At 58.4% G+C, this 18,632-nt stretch overlaps 1 protein-coding gene across 1 annotated transcript in view; it reads left to right on the top strand.

The window, feature by feature from the left end:
- The first annotated feature begins 168 nt into the window (after positions 1–168).
- The window catches only part of GABRG3 (gamma-aminobutyric acid type A receptor subunit gamma3), a 53,162-nt gene continuing 34,698 nt past the window's right edge, over positions 169–18,632 (top strand). The window contains exons 1-3 of the mRNA XM_081114698.1: positions 169–222; positions 5,585–5,733; positions 11,231–11,298. Of these exons, the coding sequence (XP_080970824.1) occupies positions 170–222; positions 5,585–5,733; positions 11,231–11,298 (270 nt within the window). The 5' untranslated portion in view covers position 169. The remainder of the gene's footprint in view (positions 223–5,584; positions 5,734–11,230; positions 11,299–18,632) is intronic.

The raw sequence follows: 18,632 nt of genomic DNA on the forward strand, positions 1-18,632 counted from the left end.
CGGCCGTCGGGGGCGCGGCCGGCCGCCCGAGCACGCACCTGTCCGGCCGCTGTCCAGCCACAGCTCGCGGCCTCGGAGGCGGCGGAGGCGAGGCCGGCGCCCGGGAGGAAGCGGTGCCCGGCCGGAGGCCTCGGACCGCGCGCCCCGCGCGCCCCGCGCTCGCGGCACCATGGCCCCCACGCTGCTGCTGGTCCTCTGCCTGCTGCCCGGCTTGAACGCGCGGTGAGTGGCGCCCTGGGGCTCCCGGTCCCCAGAGGGAGGGGGCTCCGAGCCCAAGGCTGCGGGGTGGCAGGGGGCGGGCGCCCCGGCCTGGAAGAGGGAGAAGTCTGGGGGGACGAGGGGGGAAGGAGTGGGGGGCTGCGCCCCATCTGTCCCATCTCCTGTCCCATCTCCCGTCCCATCTCCCTCCTCTCGGGGCTGGGCGGCTGCAGCTCTCAGCCCCCGGAATATGGGATTAGGCTCAGATGACAGGGTTCTTCCGAAGCTGGTAAGATGGGTGGTTTGAAGGGTTTTTGGAAACCAAGCTCAGAGGGGACCAGCAGGGTCTGCCCCGTTACCCACCACCCCTCCCTTCCCCACCCCCTCCAGTGGGTCTCTCTCTCTCTCTCTCTCTCACACACACACACGCACACGCACACGGTCACGGCTCTCCCTCTGAATTTCCCAGGACCCGGGAGCCCGGAGTTCCCACCTGCCCAGGTTCTAGATCCACAGCTGGGAGGTGGGGAGAGGGTGGAGGCCAGGTGGGCGGCCAGCTGAGAACCCGGCCTTTCAGAAGGGACTTCCCTCCCCGGGTCCTGCACACACACACACACACACCTGCACGCCTGCCAGAGCAGCCACTTGGCACGCCCGGGAACACGGACACGGCTGTCCCCAGACACGCAGCGTGTTGGAATGGACGACAGGCCCGGCTGGCGTGGCTCCGTGGTCGAGCATCGACCTGTATAGGAACCAGGAGGTCAGGGTGCACCTGCCCGGGTTGCAGGCTGGACCCCCAGTGGGGGGCAGCGTGCAGGAGGCAGCCCATCAGTGATGCTCGCTCCTCATTGATATTTCCATCCCTCTCTCCCTCTCCCTTCCTCTCTGAGATAAAAAATATATTTAAAACAACAGCAGCAAAAGAGACCCCCAACAAGGCTTGTGCCAGGTAACTAAGACATCCTCTCAGGTAATCAATACCTTGAACCCCCCTCCCTCCCAGAACATGGCGGCGCTGACCCAGAGGCCGCCAGGTAGGGATGGAGTGGCCGGTGAGGATGGAAGGGGCCGCCGGACCAGCCTCCTGCAGCTGTAAATACGGCCAGAGATTCGGGTCATAAACCCAGGCTCGAGGCTGGCCCCAACACTGCAGACTGCCCTGCGCTTTGCAAATGGCAGCAGCTCCCTGGCTTTTCCCCCACCCTCACCCCCACCCCACCCCCCAACCTCAGGGAACCCCTTTCCCAAAACACCCTTGTTTGGACACCTCCTCATGCCCCGGATCTGGGAGCTAGAGAGCGTCCCTGTGGGCCGTGACCCTGCAGGCCAGCACATTGGCCTGCGTGTTTGTGAAGGAGGAAAGAGCCAGGAGGGCACGTTCCCAGAGCCCCCGAGAGGCGAAGGGGCCCCCCGTTCTCACGCCCCACACCCCATCGGGGTGTTGGGCCCCAGGAGGAAAGCCTGCGACGACGTCGTCGTCACTAAAAGTTGAGACTGGAAGGCGGGCGGCGTGTGCTGGGGACAGCAGGCTCCAAGCTGACGCACAGGCAGCTCCCTCAATCGGCGCAAGTTTCTTCCTGTTTAAGGAGGAGCTGGGAGGACAGCGCCAGTGCCTGCCTGAGGTCGGCGCTGCCTGAGGTCGGTGCTGCCTGGGGTCGGTGCTGCCTGGGTGGGTGGGTTTCCACTTAGGGGCGGGGAGCCCCTCGGACGATGGCCGGCCTAACGTGGAGGCCCCGAGGCCTGCCCTCTAGCTCCCAAGTCCTGTCTCGTGACCCCACTATTGTTGCCTCCTGTGGGGAGTGGCCTGCAGTTCAGGGTGAGTTAGCTGTGTGGATCCGGAGACGCGTAAGGTGCTATAGGGTGTCCCAAAATTCACGCAAGATTTGAATTTTGTGTGAACATTAACAACAACAACAACAAAAAACAAAAGCCTAATTTTACTTGGTTTATTGAATCGGATTCTAATATCTGTTGCCCTTTGATTTCAATCCCTTCCATTTGATCAGCATCACCAAGTACCAATGATGGCCCAGGAGCAGGGACAATGGAGACCAATGAAGACCACGGCTTTGCATCTGTGTCAGCAAAGCCGTGGAGGCCATTGACCTGATGTGCTATTCCGTACATAACCCTAGACTGTATACTTTATGAATCAATAGAAAATTTTTAATTTTTAATTATAAACCTGTGTTTTCTATCAAGATTACTTCTTGCGTGAATTTTGGGACACCCTCTAGAAGGAGAATGGCATATTGTCCCTTGTGGGATGTGCAGGAGGCTGTGGTGTTGAACTTGAAGCAGTCAGGTCCCCAGGCCTCCTCAAAGGCACCCCCGCCCCCCCCCATCCACACCCTCCCCTCCCGTCCCTCTGTCTCCCTCAGGGCAGATTGCAGCCTATCCTCTCTGTCTGGGTGGCTCCCTGGCCTCCAGAACTGAGGTTGCATAGCACCTGGAAGGGAAAAATCCAAAATTTCTTTTTTTAAATAGATTTTTTATTGATCTCAGAGCGGAAGGGAGAGGGAAAGAGAGACAGAAGCATCATCAATGATGAGAGAGAATCACGGATCGGCTGCCTCCTGTATGCCCCCTACTGGGGATCTAACCCGCAACCCGGGCCTGTGCTCTGACCTGGAATCGAACCGTGACCCCCTGGTTCATAGAGGTCGTCGCCACCGGGCAAAAAAAAATGCACATTTTGAACGGGTGGCGTTGTTTTCGGCCTCTCGCGTGCAGGGGTCTTTGTTCTCCGAGTGGGTTTTAGCGACGTGGGGTGTGACCGGGGGTGATCTTTTCAAAGCGGTTATTCATGCGGGGAGGGGTCTCCCTCGCACCCTGCAGGCCTCCCTGGTCGGGGAGCCCTGGGAAAGGTGGTGGCAGACGGGCGAGCTCTGTGCGGATGGTTTGGCAGCTCCCTGGCGGGCAGTGTGCCCCAGCCTGACTCGACTCCCCACGGGTTTGCTCGCTGTACTGAAACCTTCTAAGTCGCACCGGGTCCTCGGGGACAACAGGGAGGTGCTTAGCTGCTCTCTGAGGCTTCGGGGCTCCTGCTAGTGTTTCGAAGGAGTTGAGACTTGCCCTGGCCAGTGTGGCTCAGTGGATAGAGCGTCGGCCTGTGGACTGAAGGGTCCCGGGTTCGATTCCAGTCAAGGGCACATGCCTGAGTTGTGGGCTCGATCCCCAGTAGGGGGTGTGCAGGAGGCAGCCGATCCATGATTCTCTCTCATCATGGATGTTTCTATCTCTTTCCCCCTCTCTTCCTCTCTGCAATCAATAAAAATGTATATTTGGGGGCGGGGTGAAGGGATTTGAGACTTCATCCTGGTCCTCATGGTGGAAGAGAAGGTGCAAGACGTGGAAGTGACATCCGAGCGTCCGAGCAGCGGCTTGACAGCGGCAGCCCGTCGCCGGTTTGCTTTTAAGACAAAGCGAACTGCAGGGGTGGCGTCCGGGAGCCTGCAGTCCCGAGCACAGGACGCTCGTAAAGATTATATATAACCCACTTAGCACGCGGAGAAGCGGAGCCTGTGTTTTAGGCGCACGCCAGTGGGTCCCCCGAGATGACACTCGGCTTTCATCAAGGCGCGGGTTTTCCCGTGGGGCTGGGTGTCCAGGCCTGAGCTCCGGGAGGCTTCTGTGTCATTCTCTCTCTCCAGTTCTGCAGCCAGCGGACATGTGGGCTCAGGGGTGGGGGAGCCAGTGCCAGGTGCTGAGGGGCCGGGGCATCGCCGCCAGCCCCCCACCCTGTCCAGCCCAGCCCTGCCCCACAGCCGGGGTCCCCCTTGATCTCCCGGGAGAGAAGGCAGCTTCTTGGCCTTGCAGGCTGCCTGCCCCCTCTCACCTGCCCAGGCCTCCAGGGAAGCCCTCCATCCCCGCTAGAGGGAGAGGACGGGATTCCTTTTAATACCTGTCGCCCAAGCAGCCCCAGGGTATTTCTCAGAAGCCACGGCCATGTACAGGGAGGATTGACAGGTGTGGGTCCGTGGGCTCATCTGTGTCCGTAAGACCATTGGGGCCGTGGCCACACGAAAGCAGGATTTGGTCTCTCTGCTGGGGAGCTGTCTTTGGGTGTTCTGCGGGAAGGGAGAGGGGGAGAGGAGAGAAAGGGGAGGAGGGAGAGGGAAGAGAGAGCCCACAGGGAGGAGAAGGGAGAGGAAAACTCGGTAGCTCAGTTGGACGTGTGTCCTGAGAAGGTCGTGTGATTTGGCCGAGGCCAGCCCCCCCCCCTTCCCCTCCCCACACCTTGGCTGTGGGATGAATCGCCAACCAGCCATGTCCCACAGGACGTGTGTCGACGACTGTTTGCTTGTTTTTAAATTCCAAATGATAACATTCCCATTCCCATTCCCGGTGAAAGGAACTATTTTTAGTGACATTTAGGAAATGCCACTAGTGTTACGTGTCGCATATCACTTACCGAGTATGTGTTCCGAATTTTATCAGTTCCTCTTGACGGTGAACGGTTTGCTGTGGATCGAAATTTGTGGCAATTTAAGAACATGTATGTATATGTTTTATTGATTTCGAGAGAGGAAGGGAGAGGGAGAGAGAGAGAGAGAAACATCCATGATGAGAGTGAAAAATGGACCGGCTGCCTCCCGCACGCCCCCCACTGGGGATCGGGCCTGCAACCCGGGCCTGTGCCCTGGCCGGGAATCGAACCGTGACCTCCTGGTTCACGGGTTGAGGTTCAACCACTGAGCCACGCCGGCCGTGTGCAATTCGTAGTTTTTATTGGTGGCTTATTTTATCCTTCTACACCAGTGGTTCTCAACCTCCTGGCCCTTTAAATACAGTTCCTCAGGTTGTGGTGACCCCCCAACCGTAAAATTATTTTCGTGGCTACTTCCTAACTGTCATGTTGCTACCGTGATGAATCGTCATGGAAATGTCTGATCTGCAGGATGGTCTTAGGCGACCCCTGTGAAAGGGTTGTTCGACCACCAAAGGGGTCGCGACCCACAGGTTGAGAACCGCTGTTCTAGACACTCTGTCTTCAAGAAATAAAACTGCAGCGCGAGATCAGGCTCGGAAGAGCTTGAACTCAGTCGTAGGTGCCAGGCGCCATACACGCGTGGATGGCCAAGCTCTCACACGCACGATGCCCCGAATCCTGCTTCCTGACGAATCCAGAATTAGGATATTTGTGTCTCCGTTTACTTATGGACTTGAGTGATCATCCGGAGGCTGGGAAGAGGGTCCCAGGGGCTTCTGTGGCTTTTTCCGTGGCCCTCGGGCAGCCCACGGGGAATAATACGCTCCCCGGACCCTCGGGCAGCCCACGGGGAATAATACGCTCCCCGGGCCCTCGGGCAGCCCACGGGGAATAATACGCTCCTTGGAGCCGTTGGGCCGACGTGTCCTCTCACTTTGTGCCGTGACCCAGGTCCAGGAAGGCGGAGGAGGAGGAGCAGGAAGACACGGCGTCGAACCAGAAGTGGGTCTTGGCCCCCAAATCCCAGGACACGGACGTGACGCTCATTCTCAACAAGCTGCTGAGAGAATACGACAAGAAGCTGCGGCCGGACATCGGCAGTGAGTACCACGTGTGCGGTTCCCGCGGAAAACGGGCGCCGGTGGTGCATGTGTCACGGGTTTTGTTTTTAAAGCGTGTCTTTTATTGATGTCACAGCGGAAGGGAGAGGGAGGGAGAGAGAAACATCATCCATGATGAGAGGGAGTCACGGATCGGCTGCCTCCTGCACGGGGGTCATGCCTACCACCTGGGCCTGGGCCCTGACCGGGAATGGAACCCGGGACCACCTGGTTCCTGGGATGACGCTCAGCCAATGAGCCGCGCCTGCGGGCGCCATGAGCAGGTGGTGGTGAGAACCCCGGAGCCAGACGGCCAATGCGCTCCGAGCGCCCGCACTGCCTGCCGGGAGGAGCCCGCCGGGCAGGAGGCTGGTGGCTGCTCCTCGCGCTCCCGCTGCTCCGAGGCCCAGAGCACCAGGCGGTGCCACCAGGACCCTCCGTGGTGACCTTGGGACCCTCCGATGTGACCTTGCAGGTGGGCCCAGCCCCCGCCGCCGAGGGGAGGAGGAGGGGGCGGGAGAGGGGCAGCGACCCTCGCCGCTCAGGCCTCAGGCCCGACAGGTTCTGGGAGCTCCCCGTGTCTCTGATGCCTCTGGCTCTTGCCCCCCTTCCCCTGCCCGCCCCCCTCAGACTCACTCATGGCTCTTCTGGGCAAGTTTCGTGCATTTGGGCCGTTGCATCTCCTGGGTTGCAGTGCAGCCAAGCACCTCCGTCCTCAGAAGAATTCGAATTCGGTGCCGCAGCCTGGCCGGCCGGTGTGGCTCAGTGGTTGAGCGCCGACCTAGGAACCAGGAAGTCAGGGTTTGATTCATATCAGGGCACAGGCCGGGGCTGTGGACTCGATCCCCAGTGAGGGGCGTGCAGGTGGCAGCCGATCCGTGATTCTCTCTCATCATGGATGTTTCTATCCCTCTCTCCCTTCCTCTCTGAAATCCACAAAAACATTTTTAAAAAATCAATGGAAAGATGCGCTCGGGTGAGGATTCACGCACACACACTCAGAAAAGGGGCGCCGCAGCTTGGACGACCGGCTGTCGAGCTGACGTGAGGAGGGCACCCCTTCCGTGTACTTCCCACAATCCCGCGGCCAGAATCGACCCCCCACCTGACCGTAGGCGCCTCCGTGCGTACATGGGCGCCTCCCCACCTTCTCCGTCCAGCTGGTCCACGGAGACCCAACACCAGGAAACCCTCGCGATGGCCTGTCCGCGTCCCCCCAGCCACGAACAGCTCATGGCAGCCTCCGGGAGGACGCGTCCACGCGGGATCCTCTGATAGTTTCCATAACCCACGCTGCGACCGTGACGTGTTTAAAAAGACGCCCCAGCGGTGATCTCTCCCCCACTCGCTCCTGAATTATGGACGGGCCTGTAGCTGTCCCCCGCCTCTCCCCATCCATCACCCCGAGCGCGACGTCAGCCGTGTCCTTAACGGGGGCGGGCTCTGCTGGTGCCATTTGTCTCGGGGACACCTCTCGCCGCGGGAGCCCGCGGTGGCTGGAGGGCGGTAAACCTTTTCCTAAGAGAATTGCGCAGAGGAAAGGTAATGACCCGAGTGACTGTCTCCCCCTCAGGGCCTCCAGGAACGCGAACCTCTCCGTGGAAGTAGATGGTTACGAAACACAGATTCCCTCTCCGGGATCGGGGCGGTCAGGCCAAACGCCATCGGTGCCGGGACCATCGGGGGCCGCCTGCTGGCTGGCGGCCAAGGGGAATGCTCGCTGGGAGCCTGTGCCGTGCACGGGCAGGACCCCGGGGTTCATTTAACCCGGGCACGGCCCCTTCTCTCGGCTCTGGTTCATCTTAGGGTCCTTCCTGTTCCTCTTGTTCCAGTGGGTGCCTCTCTGGACTCCTGTGCCAGGCTGTTCTAAAGCTTATTCTCTGAGTTTAGTTAAAACTTCTAGCCCGGCCGGTGTGGCTCAGTGGTTGAGCGCCGACCTAGGAACCAGGAAGTCAGGGTTTGATTCATATCAGGGCACAGGCCGGGGCTGTGGACTCGATCCCCAGTGAGGGGCGTGCAGGTGGCAGCCGATCCGTGATTCTCTCTCATCATGGATGTTTCTATCCCTCTCTCCCTTCCTCTCTGAAATCCACAAAAACATTTTTAAAAAATCAATGGAAAGATGCGCTCGGGTGAGGATTCACGCACACACACTCAGAAAAGGGGCGCCGCAGCTTGGACGACCGGCTGTCGAGCTGACGTGAGGAGGGCACCCCTTCCGTGTACTTCCCACAATCCCGCGGCCAGAATCGACCCCCCACCTGACCGTAGGCGCCTCCGTGCGTACATGGGCGCCTCCCCACCTTCTCCGTCCAGCTGGTCCACGGAGACCCAACACCAGGAAACCCTCGCGATGGCCTGTCCGCGTCCCCCCAGCCACGAACAGCTCATGGCAGCCTCCGGGAGGACGCGTCCACGCGGGATCCTCTGATAGTTTCCATAACCCACGCTGCGACCGTGACGTGTTTAAAAAGACGCCCCAGCGGTGATCTCTCCCCCACTCGCTCCTGAATTATGGACGGGCCTGTAGCTGTCCCCCGCCTCTCCCCATCCATCACCCCGAGCGCGACGTCAGCCGTGTCCTTAACGGGGGCGGGCTCTGCTGGTGCCATTTGTCTCGGGGACACCTCTCGCCGCGGGAGCCCGCGGTGGCTGGAGGGCGGTAAACCTTTTCCTAAGAGAATTGCGCAGAGGAAAGGTAATGACCCGAGTGACTGTCTCCCCCTCAGGGCCTCCAGGAACGCGAACCTCTCCGTGGAAGTAGATGGTTACGAAACACAGATTCCCTCTCCGGGATCGGGGCGGTCAGGCCAAACGCCATCGGTGCCGGGACCATCGGGGGCCGCCTGCTGGCTGGCGGCCAAGGGGAATGCTCGCTGGGAGCCTGTGCCGTGCACGGGCAGGACCCCGGGGTTCATTTAACCCGGGCACGGCCCCTTCTCTCGGCTCTGGTTCATCTTAGGGTCCTTCCTGTTCCTCTTGTTCCAGTGGGTGCCTCTCTGGACTCCTGTGCCAGGCTGTTCTAAAGCTTATTCTCTGAGTTTAGTTAAAACTTCTAGCCCGGCCGGTGTGGCTCAGTGGTTGAGCATCGACCCCTGAACCAGGAGGTCATGGTTCTTCGATTCCCGATCGGGGCACACGCCCGGGTTGCGGGATTGATCCCAGGTAAGGGGCGTGCAGGAGGCAGCCGATCCTGGATTCTCTCTCACCATTGCTGTTTCTCTCTCTCCCCCTCTCCCTTGGTTTCTGAAATCAATACAAATATATTTAAAAAATAAAAATAAAAAGACACGTCGGTGCTTTATGTCAGAGGAAGAGGAGTCGGAGGCGGGTGCGGGGCCCCTAGAGCATAGCCCCCTGGCGGACCTGGTCGGACGGCCCCAGCCGGGCACCGCCTTGGAGACGTCTTGCTGTCCTTTCCCGGAGCGCCGGCAGAGCCAGAAAAGAGAATTCAAATGCATCCCCTCGGCTCTCGGAGCAGATGGAGGGGAGGAAGCAGACATTCTTAATTGCTGCGCCTGAGATAAAAGCGATGACTGTAGACCGCGCCGGTTCTCTCTCCAGGTTCACACGCATGCACATGGGGGTGGGGGGGTGGGGGGGCGCAGGTTTCCTGCAGAAATTATACCGGTCGCCTCCTGGGAGACCCCTTGGGCGTCCAAAGGGCGCTGGTGGGAACCCAGTTCCTCAGCTCAGTGCAGGGTGGGAGGGGACCCGTCCTCACACACCGTCTCGCCTCCCCCCACCCCGTGCAGGTGGGGACCCTTCTCTCACACACACACACCTTAGGGCTGAGCACACAGAAGGATCAATGATTGCAGGCATAGATAAGCGGACAGCAAATTGATGTTTCTCTCTCTCTCTCTCTCTAAATATCCATAAATAGAAAATAAATATTAAACCCAAGTCTTGCTATAAGCATTACAGACCAGCCTGGCTGGCGTGGCTCAGTGGTTGAGCATCCACCTATGAACCAGGAGGTCACGGTTCGATTCCCGGTCAGGGCACGTGCCCGGGTTGTGGGCTTGATGCCCGGGGTGGGGAGGGTGCAGGAGGCGGCCGATCCATGATGCTCTCTCATCATGGACGTTTCTGCCCCTCCCTTCCTCTCCCTTCCTCTCTATGCAATCGATATAAACATCTTTTTTTATAAAGTGGCAGCCCCCGTCAACACCTGGCTCAGGGACAGTGGACACGAAGGGTCCCTTCCGTCCGCGGGGTCTCCCCAGAACCACACGGTTTCCCATGTGGGGTCCGGGCCGGGACACACAGCCCCAGACACCGCCAGGCCCCGGGTGGCGCCTCGCGGTGCGATTTCCGTTCAGCTGTTGGCGTTTCATCAGCCTCTCGTTAGCATCCTGCTCCAAAATACCTTCGTTTCCATTGAGAATGACTGTGCCCATGCTGATGAGGCTGCTCCCCGGCTCATTTGCATCGGAGGGGATGGGGAAATGGTGGCCTCGCAGAGCTTCGTCGGGAGGGGTTCTAAAGGAAGTCTGCCCGCGGCTCACGAGTCTGGCTCGGCCTCAGAATTACCCCGAAAACTCTTTGAAAGACCGAGATCCCAGCCCCACCCCCAGGACCTACCCACTCGGAATATTAATTATTTTTCTGTTTTCTAGTTCCCTGATTTCCTCTTAGATCTGTGTTGTTACTGCTCTTCTGCTTCCTTGGGGTTTATTTGCTCTATTTTTAGTTCCTTCTGTTTGTGGTTAATCCTCACCCAAGGATATTTTTTCCCATTGATTTCTGGAGAGAGTGGAAGGGAGGGGAGAGAGAGAGAGAGAGAGAGAGAGAGAGAGAGAGAGAGAGAGGTTGATGTGAGAGACACACATGGATGGGTTGCCTCCCGCACAGGCCCTGACGGGGGCACAGGGATAGAGCCTGCAACCCAGGTACGTGCCCCCGACTGGAATCGAACCCGGGGCCCTTCAGTCCAAGGGCTGAAGCTCTAATCACCGAGAAGAAGCGGCCAGGGCTGTTTTTATGGTTTTCTGTTTGCTGTGTCATCAGCCGGCCCCACATCACAGAATATCTTCATGGCCTTTATCAGTTTCCGTTTACTTCTGTACAAGTAAGACTCTCTCCTCTTCCGGGGACTTTAGGAAGACAGACAGGGAGGGTTTGAACCGCAGCTGCCGTGCAAGACCCCAACAAAAAGCCCCCCCTTTTTGTAATATATTTTATTGATTTCAGAGAGGAAGGAAGAGGGAGAGAGAGAGAGAAACATCCATGATGAGAGAGAATCATCGATCGGCCGCCTCCTGTACGCGCCCACACTGGGGATCGAGCCCCCAACCCGGGCATGTGCCCTGACCGGGAATCTAACCGCGACCTCCTGGTTCGTAGGTCGACGCTCAACCACGGAGCCACGCCGGCCGGCCTGGTCCCCCCTTTTTAACAGACCCTGAAGGTGCTGGTGCTCGAATCCAAGGGGTTGAGTATTTTCCTGGGTCCCGGGCGCAGAGCACTAACCCACGCGTCTCTCTCTCCCCAGTGAGACCCACCGTCATCGACGTGGACATCTACGTGAACAGCATCGGGCCTGTGTCGTCCATAAACATGGTAAGAAACGACCATTCGTTCCTGTTTGGATCTGCCGGACGGACTCACTTCTCGCTGACATTCCCGTGGCGGGGTTTCTGTGCGTGATTCCTCTGGCGGGCTCCCAGCTCGCGGCGGACTCCCCGACGCGGTGGCGTGTCTCGGTGGCGTGTGCCGGTGGTTTAATGTGGACGATGCTGAACGTCGGGGCTGGGGCTGTGACGGTGGCAGGGAGACCCCCCACCCCCATGGTTAGGTCCACGCCCAAAGGAGCCCCAGGCCAAGAGACGCTGTGAGCGTTTAAGAGATTTTATTACATCCTCTTGCCGCGGGCCGAGACCAGTCTGTCGGTGTCTGCCCCGAGGGGTGGTGAGGTCCTCTCACATCGGGTGGAAGTATGAAATATGGGGTCAGGGTGTGGGGGCGGGGGGCGCTCAGGCGGAGGGGAGGAGAGGGAGAGAGAGACAGAAAGCTCAGTGATGGGAGAAAATCATGCATCGGCTGCCTCCTGCACACCCCCTGCTGGGGATCAGGCCTCGCAACCTGGGTCTGTGCCCTGAGCGGAAATCGAACCGTGACCTCCTGGTCAAGGGCGCCTACCTGGGTTGCAGGTTCAGTCCCTGGCCCTGATCAGGGTGCATGCGGGAGGCAACCCATCGATGTGTCTCTCCCATCTATGTTTCTCTCTCTCTCTCTTCCCTTCCCTTCGTTCCACTCTCTCTAAAAAAAAAAAAAATCAATGGGAAAAAATAGCCCTGGGTGAGGATTAACCACCAGAAAAGAAATGGAAGCATCTTGATGAGCTGTCGAAGCAGCCCCTGCCCAGCTCTGCTCGCTGGAGCTCCAGATGGGGGGGTCTGACTGAGTCACTGCGGAGACGAGGAAAGATCCCGCATGCTTTTCGCTTTTAGCCGAGACGCACCCCGTGGGGCGAACTGCTCCTTGGGCGTGTGAGTCACCGACTCTCTCCCCATTGGACGAAGCTCCGAGAAACCTGTGGAACCGACCGGAAGTGAGCCGTGCCTTGCTCACCCCGAAATCACAGCATCTCTGAATTGGGGGAGTTAATTTATTTGTTTAAAAAAATTTTTTTTTAACTTCAGAGAGGAAGGGAGAGGGAGAGAGAGAGAAACATCGATGATAAGAGAGAATCATCGATCATCGATCAGCTGTCTCCTGCACACATCCCCCCCACACACACACACACCAGCCCCTCCACTGGGGATGGAGCCCGAAACCAGGGCATGTGCCTTTGACCAGGGATCGAACTGTGCGTGACCTGATCCCTAGGCCCCACACCGGCCGGGCGAAAGGCCAGGCTTTTTGTCTCACACCGTGTCCCAGGTTGGGCTGGCCCTGAACTCCGGTCCTTTACCTCGTGCGGGTTTTTAAGTCTGTGATGACGCGACGTTCCTTTCAGGTAACAGTTCTTCTGCTGTTGTTGTTAGAACCGAGCATCGGCTTTTACCAGCTAATTAGAAGCCCGGCTGTGTGGTACATAAAACCGCTCAGCCCAGCCCTGCCGCGTGGCTCAGGGCACCAGCCCGCGAGCCAGGAGGTCACCGGTGCGGTTCCCGGTCTCGGGAGGCGGGCTGGACCCCCAGCAGGGGGCGTGCAGGAGGCCGCCGATGGATGCTTCTCGCTCATCATTGATGTTTCTCTCCCTTCCTCTCTGAAATCAATAACAATATATATGTTTTTAAATCAATGAAAACATATTTAAAAACACACCCACAAAAGCCTCTCTGCGGCGGCGATCTTCCGAGGGTGGTCACAGCTCTCCCAGCGGCACCGGCGTCCTGATGCATCCTGTTCCCACAGGCCAGTCGGGGGCCGCTGAAGATTTATGATCAGCAGGTAGCGGCTTCAGACTGATTTATGGGACCCGTCATCCTATCTTCCCTCTTCCTGCCTCCTCGTCCCAACCAAAAAAAAACACACACAAAAAAAACCCGGAGGATAAAGCGTTTCCTGGCAGGACTGAGCCTCCCGCGCTGACCCCAGCTTCATCGATAACCTCCCGTAAATTGCATGCCGGCGGGGAGCCCGCTTTTAGACGGTAACCGGCCCTGGCGGAAGCCACGGAGGCAGACACAGCCCTGCTCTCTGCCAGGAAAACCCCTGAGGGGCACCCCCACCCTCTGCTTCCTGTTGTTGTTGTTCATCCTCACCCGAGGCTATTTTTAAAAAAGTAATTTTTTATTGATTTTAGAGAGAAAGGGGTGGGGGGGAGAGAGAGAGAGAGAGAGAGAGACATCAATGATGCGAGAGAATCCTGGATCGGCTGCCTCCTGTACGACCCCTACTGGGGATCGAACCTGCAACCCAGGAACGTGGCCTTGACCGGGAATCGAACGAACCTCAGACCCTGCGGTCGTCCGAGGGCCGGCGCCCTAACCACTGGCCCACACTGGCCAGGGCGGGGCGTGTGTGTATTTAGGGAGCAGGGACCTCGGGGATCAGGCCCTGGTGTCGATGTGACGATAACCACGATCGCCGGGCGCATTGTACTTCGAGCTGGAAAGAGAGGCCGTCCCGGGTAAAGGCCTCTATGCTCGGGCAGGGTGGCCCCGGGGCTGGCGGCTGCCTGGCGGGCGGGCTGGCGGCCAGCGGAGACCCCTCGTGCTTTGCAGATGCCTCCGGGATTGCGGGGCCCTCTCCCCACCGGCCGCCGCCCGGGGCTCCCAGGGGCGGGCCCGGCCGCGCGTTCAGAAGCCACCTCCATCCCACTACCTTGGAAGATGTCTGATGGCCCATCCAAGTGTCTGTGTTTGTTGTTGTTGTTAAAAATGTGGGCTTCCCCGTATCCTAGGCAACCCCTGGAAGCAGCAATAGTCCAAGGCGGGCGGCATCCTGTGGGTTTCTGTCTTCAAAACCCCCGAGTCCCTGCTGACAGGCGCTGTTGGTGGGTCGCTTTGCCCGTGGGGATCGTGCTGCCCGACGTCAGTGGCCTTCGGTGGCACGGCTCTGGGCTCAGAAGCCACAGAGGGGGCACCTTCGTGCTCACCTCCACCCTCTCCTTCCAGCAGCATGGCTCCTCCTCCTTCTCCTTTTTAAAATTATATTTTTATTGGCTTCAGAGAGGAAGGGAAAGGGAGGCAGGGATAGAAACATCCATGATGAGGGAGAATCACAGACCGGCCGCCTCCTGCACGCCCCACGCGGGGGATCGAGCCCGCAGCCCAGGCCTGGGCCTGACCGGGAATCGAACGGTGCCTCCTGGTTCCTAGGTCGACGCTCACCCCCTGAGCCACGCCCGCCGGGCTAATTTAGTTTTTAAAACTTTGGTTCCTGTCTCTTCTCCTTTGTTGGGAGCAGAGTCGCCGAGGTGACGTGGAAATTATTTCACAGAAAGACTTCCCTCTTTTCTTGAGAAAAACACACCTCTGAGTATTTAGTGCAACAGGTTGTGTTCCTGTGGGGGCGTGCGAGAAATTCGAAAACAAACACATTTTCCTTGCAGATGGTTAGGTGTCGGGCTTGGCCTGGGTTGTGGATTATTATTATTATTATTTTTTTTATTGATGCCCGAGAGGTGGGAAGAGGGAGATAGAAACATCAATGAGAGAGGCTGCCTCCTGCATGCCCCCGACTGGGGATCGAGCCCGCAACCCGGGCCTGTGCCCTTGACTGGAATCGAAGCCAGGACCCTGCAGTCCTCAGGCCGACGCTCTGTCCACTGAGCTAGGGCCACCGTGGATTTTCTGGGGAAGAAACGGAACCTTGCTTCGCTTGGCAACCCAGCACCATGGACAGCGCCCGCCGCATGGCAGGCGCTCGATGTTGGCTTGTAGAGAAACACATGCACACACACATACGCGCTAACACACACACACACACACACACACACCCCAAAAAACAGCAAGTTCTATGATTCAGCCTCAACCTCGCACAAGAGGAAGGCAGCCCGGGGAGATGCCGGTGTTGGGCAGCCACAGAGAACTCCTCCCACAGTGTTTGTATCCGGAATTCATTCTTCCTCCTGAGTAATTCATCGAGACGGAATCAAACAATTCACCACGCGAAAGGCGGGCAGGAAGGGATGTCGACGTTGCAGCATTGAGGGTCCTTTTTAGAAGTCACGCGGGTAGGACCCCACCGGGTGTGGCTCAGCCGTTGAGCGGCGACCTGTGAACCAGGAGGTCACCGGTTCGATTCCCGGTCAGGGCAGGTGCCGGGGTTGTGGGCTCGATCTGTTTCCCAGGGCTGCTGGCCTCTCGCTCTCTTATCATCATCATCATCATCATCATTATTTTCTCTCTGTTCTGTTCTGGGCCCGTTCATGTGAGGCATGCCAAGACAGATGGGGGACCAATTTGCAAATGGCCCTTGCGGCTTAGTTGAGCCTTTCCTGCGCTGACCTTCCTGGGGAAAGTGGCGGAAAACACACGTCCTCCCGCGTCCGCCGCCAGCCTTCTCCCCGTTGCCCCCTCGGGCTGGGCAGCGTGCAGGACACTGTGAGGAAATTGGCGGGAGATGAAAGAACGCGCTTCCTTTGATGGTCAGTGAGTTGCTGGCTTTGTCATGATTAACCCATCTCTCCTCCGATTCAGCTGCCCGTCTCCGTGGAGATCAAAGGAAGGGCTTTTTCTCTCTCGATCCACAGCATTGTTTACGGCTGAGCTCCGGGGGCTACCGTGTGTGGCAGCGGCTCCCACGCACTCGCTCGAGCTCGAGGGGGGCCTGACCCTGGCCGAACCTCGGCCCCACAGGCCGGCCGGGGCCTCCTCCGCTCGGTTCCCAGGTCAGGCCGCACCCGATGCATAAACATGTGCCGCGTTCATCGTCCTCCCGGCGCTCGGGGATCCTGAACACGCAGAACGTGGGTTTTCCTCACGCACGACAGGTGATTGCCTGCATCGATCTGCTTGACTGGGTCGCGAGGTGCCCGCGTTGCTGGTCAAACATAATTCCGGGGGTGCCTGTGAGGGGTGTCTCTGGTTGAGGTTCACGTTTGAATTCGTAGACAGAAGAGCAGACGGCCCGCCCCAGGGTGGGTGGGCCTCACCCAAGCCGTTGAAGGCCGGATTGGAACGTAGGGCTGGCCCTTCCCCAAATAAGAGCATTCTTCCCGTCCAGCTGGTGTGGCTCAGTTGGTGGAGTATCGTCCCAGGCTCCAAGAGGTTGCCGGTTCAGTTCCCGGTCAGGGCACATACCTGGGTTTCAGGCTCGCTCCCCGGCAGGGGGTGTGCAGGAGGCAGCCGATGGGACAGAGTGCGGGATCTTGGAGGGAAGGCGGGGAAGAGAGGTGATGAACCAAAGACCTTGGGTGCAGCTATGCATGACCCATTGGCACAGACAGTAGGGCGGTGAGGGCCTGGGGTGGGGGAAAAAAGGGAGCAACTATGATACTTTCAACTATAAAGAATGACATTTGTTGTAAAGAATCACTTAAAAAATTTAAGTGCAAGTTAAGATAAAATGGGAGCTGGGGAGCCCAGGAGTTGGCGGCCACAGGCCTCGCTCTTGATGTAAGGACCGACGCTGTGACTAGAATACCCCGGGCCACGTGGGGTACGCTGTGAGCGGGAGCGGTTCCCGGGAAGACGGATTGAATCTTGGCAGGGGCTGGGGTAGCGGGGACAGACGCAGCGCGGCGTTTTCACCAAGCGGCTGGCCCGCGGGAGTCTGGCAGCCGGCGCGGTGTCCCTGAGCCAGCGGGACGGGCCGGCTGGCTGTGACTGAGCCACGGGGAGAACTAACAGACACCTCCCTCGCCTCGCTGGGCCTCCAGCCCGGCCCCCGAACAAACGGCTCCGAGGACTGGTCCGCGCCAGCCTCGGACGGACGCAGCGTCAACCAGACCTTTGGTGGCAAAGGATGGGCGGGGGGCCAATCAACTGGAAGTCGGTGTCACAGCCCGGCCGTGTGGCTCAGTGGCCGGAGTGGTTGAGCCTGGGCCTCGGAGCTAGGAGGTCACGGTTTGATTCCCGCACCCTGAGCCGGAATCGAGCTGTGACCTGCTGGTTCAGAGGTTGGTGCGTAACCGCTGAGCCACGCCAGCCCGAGGCCCTCCACCCCGGCTTTTTAATTGCTCGGTTATTGGAGCCTTCCGTCCGGGGATTCTTGTTTTCCTCCCTGCAGAAAGGCGTCTCTTTAGTATTCCCTTCCGATGGGGACGCGTTCTATCAAAATTGAAAACGTGGCTCAGCCTGTCGCCCTCGCCGTGAAAGAAATATGTGCGGCTGCAGCAGGGACGACGATTCCCTGTGAAGATAAACTTCTTATCAACTATTTGATTGCCCGGATACCCCGAGGGGCGCTCTGTGCCGAACAGCGGAGATTAAATGCTCGCTTTTCCTCCCCCTTTGTGCATCCCCGAGAAGGATGCTAGGGAGCCAGCTCATTATTTTGCAAAGATGGCTAATAAATTTTAAAAATCTCTCTCTCAAGGCATGGGATCAGCACGTCTGAAATATTTTAATTCATTGCACCTCTTCTTGCTGAAATGGATTGTCTTATGCTCCGGCAGAGGGAGGCTGTTGAAATGCTCTCCTAACTCCTGTGGGTAGAGAACGTAGGTGCGTATAAGCACAGCCCGTGGACACGCACACCCGTGTGGTGAAGGCCTGAGGTGGGTGGGGTGGGAGCTGGGTGGAGGGGGGCCACGGGGGGATATCTGTGATCAACAGTGAAGAGAAATAAATAAAATAGTCTTCCCCCGGCCGGTGTGGCTCAGTGGCTGAGCATCGACCCGAGAACTAAGAGGTCATGGTTTGATTCCCGGTCAGGGGCACAGGCCCGGGTTGCGGGCTCGATCCCCAGTGTGGGGCGTGCAGGAGGCGGCTGAGGGATGGTCCTCTCTCACTGATGGTTCTCTCTCTTTCCATCTCCCTTTCTCTCTCTCTAAAAAAACCGTCATGAGTAGGTGATTCGCATTCTGTTATGACAGGTTCTTCTGAGCTTGTCTTACACGTTTCCTGCCTCACGCCTCGTATGACCACCTCTTCCAGGAACCCGGTGCCTCCAACTGGGAGTCGTACGCGGAGACCTCTGTGTGCGTCGTCGGCACTCATTTCCTTTCCAATCATCAACTCCTGGTGTTGGTGGTTTTCTTTACTGCGCTTCCCTTCTCTGTTCCATCTATCTCTGCTCTCCTCCTTCTTGCTTCCTCCTGCAGACGTTGGAATTCCTTTGCTTTTATTTCTCAGGTGCCTTGGAGTGTAAAGTTAGGTCGTTGATTAGAAGCCGCGTTTCAACATAAGCATTCGCGGCTCCGCGTTTCCTCCGAGCCCTGCGTTCGCTGTATTATGGGAGTTTTTGTTGGTGAGGTTTCACTTTTCATGAGCCTCAAGGTACTTTCCGGTTCCCCTTGCGATTTCTGTTCTGACCCGTGGGTTGTCTAAGAGTGTGCT

This window comes from Myotis nattereri, assembly GCF_964212035.1.
Source record: "Myotis nattereri genome assembly, chromosome: 21".
NCBI lineage: Eukaryota > Metazoa > Chordata > Mammalia > Chiroptera > Vespertilionidae > Myotis > Myotis nattereri.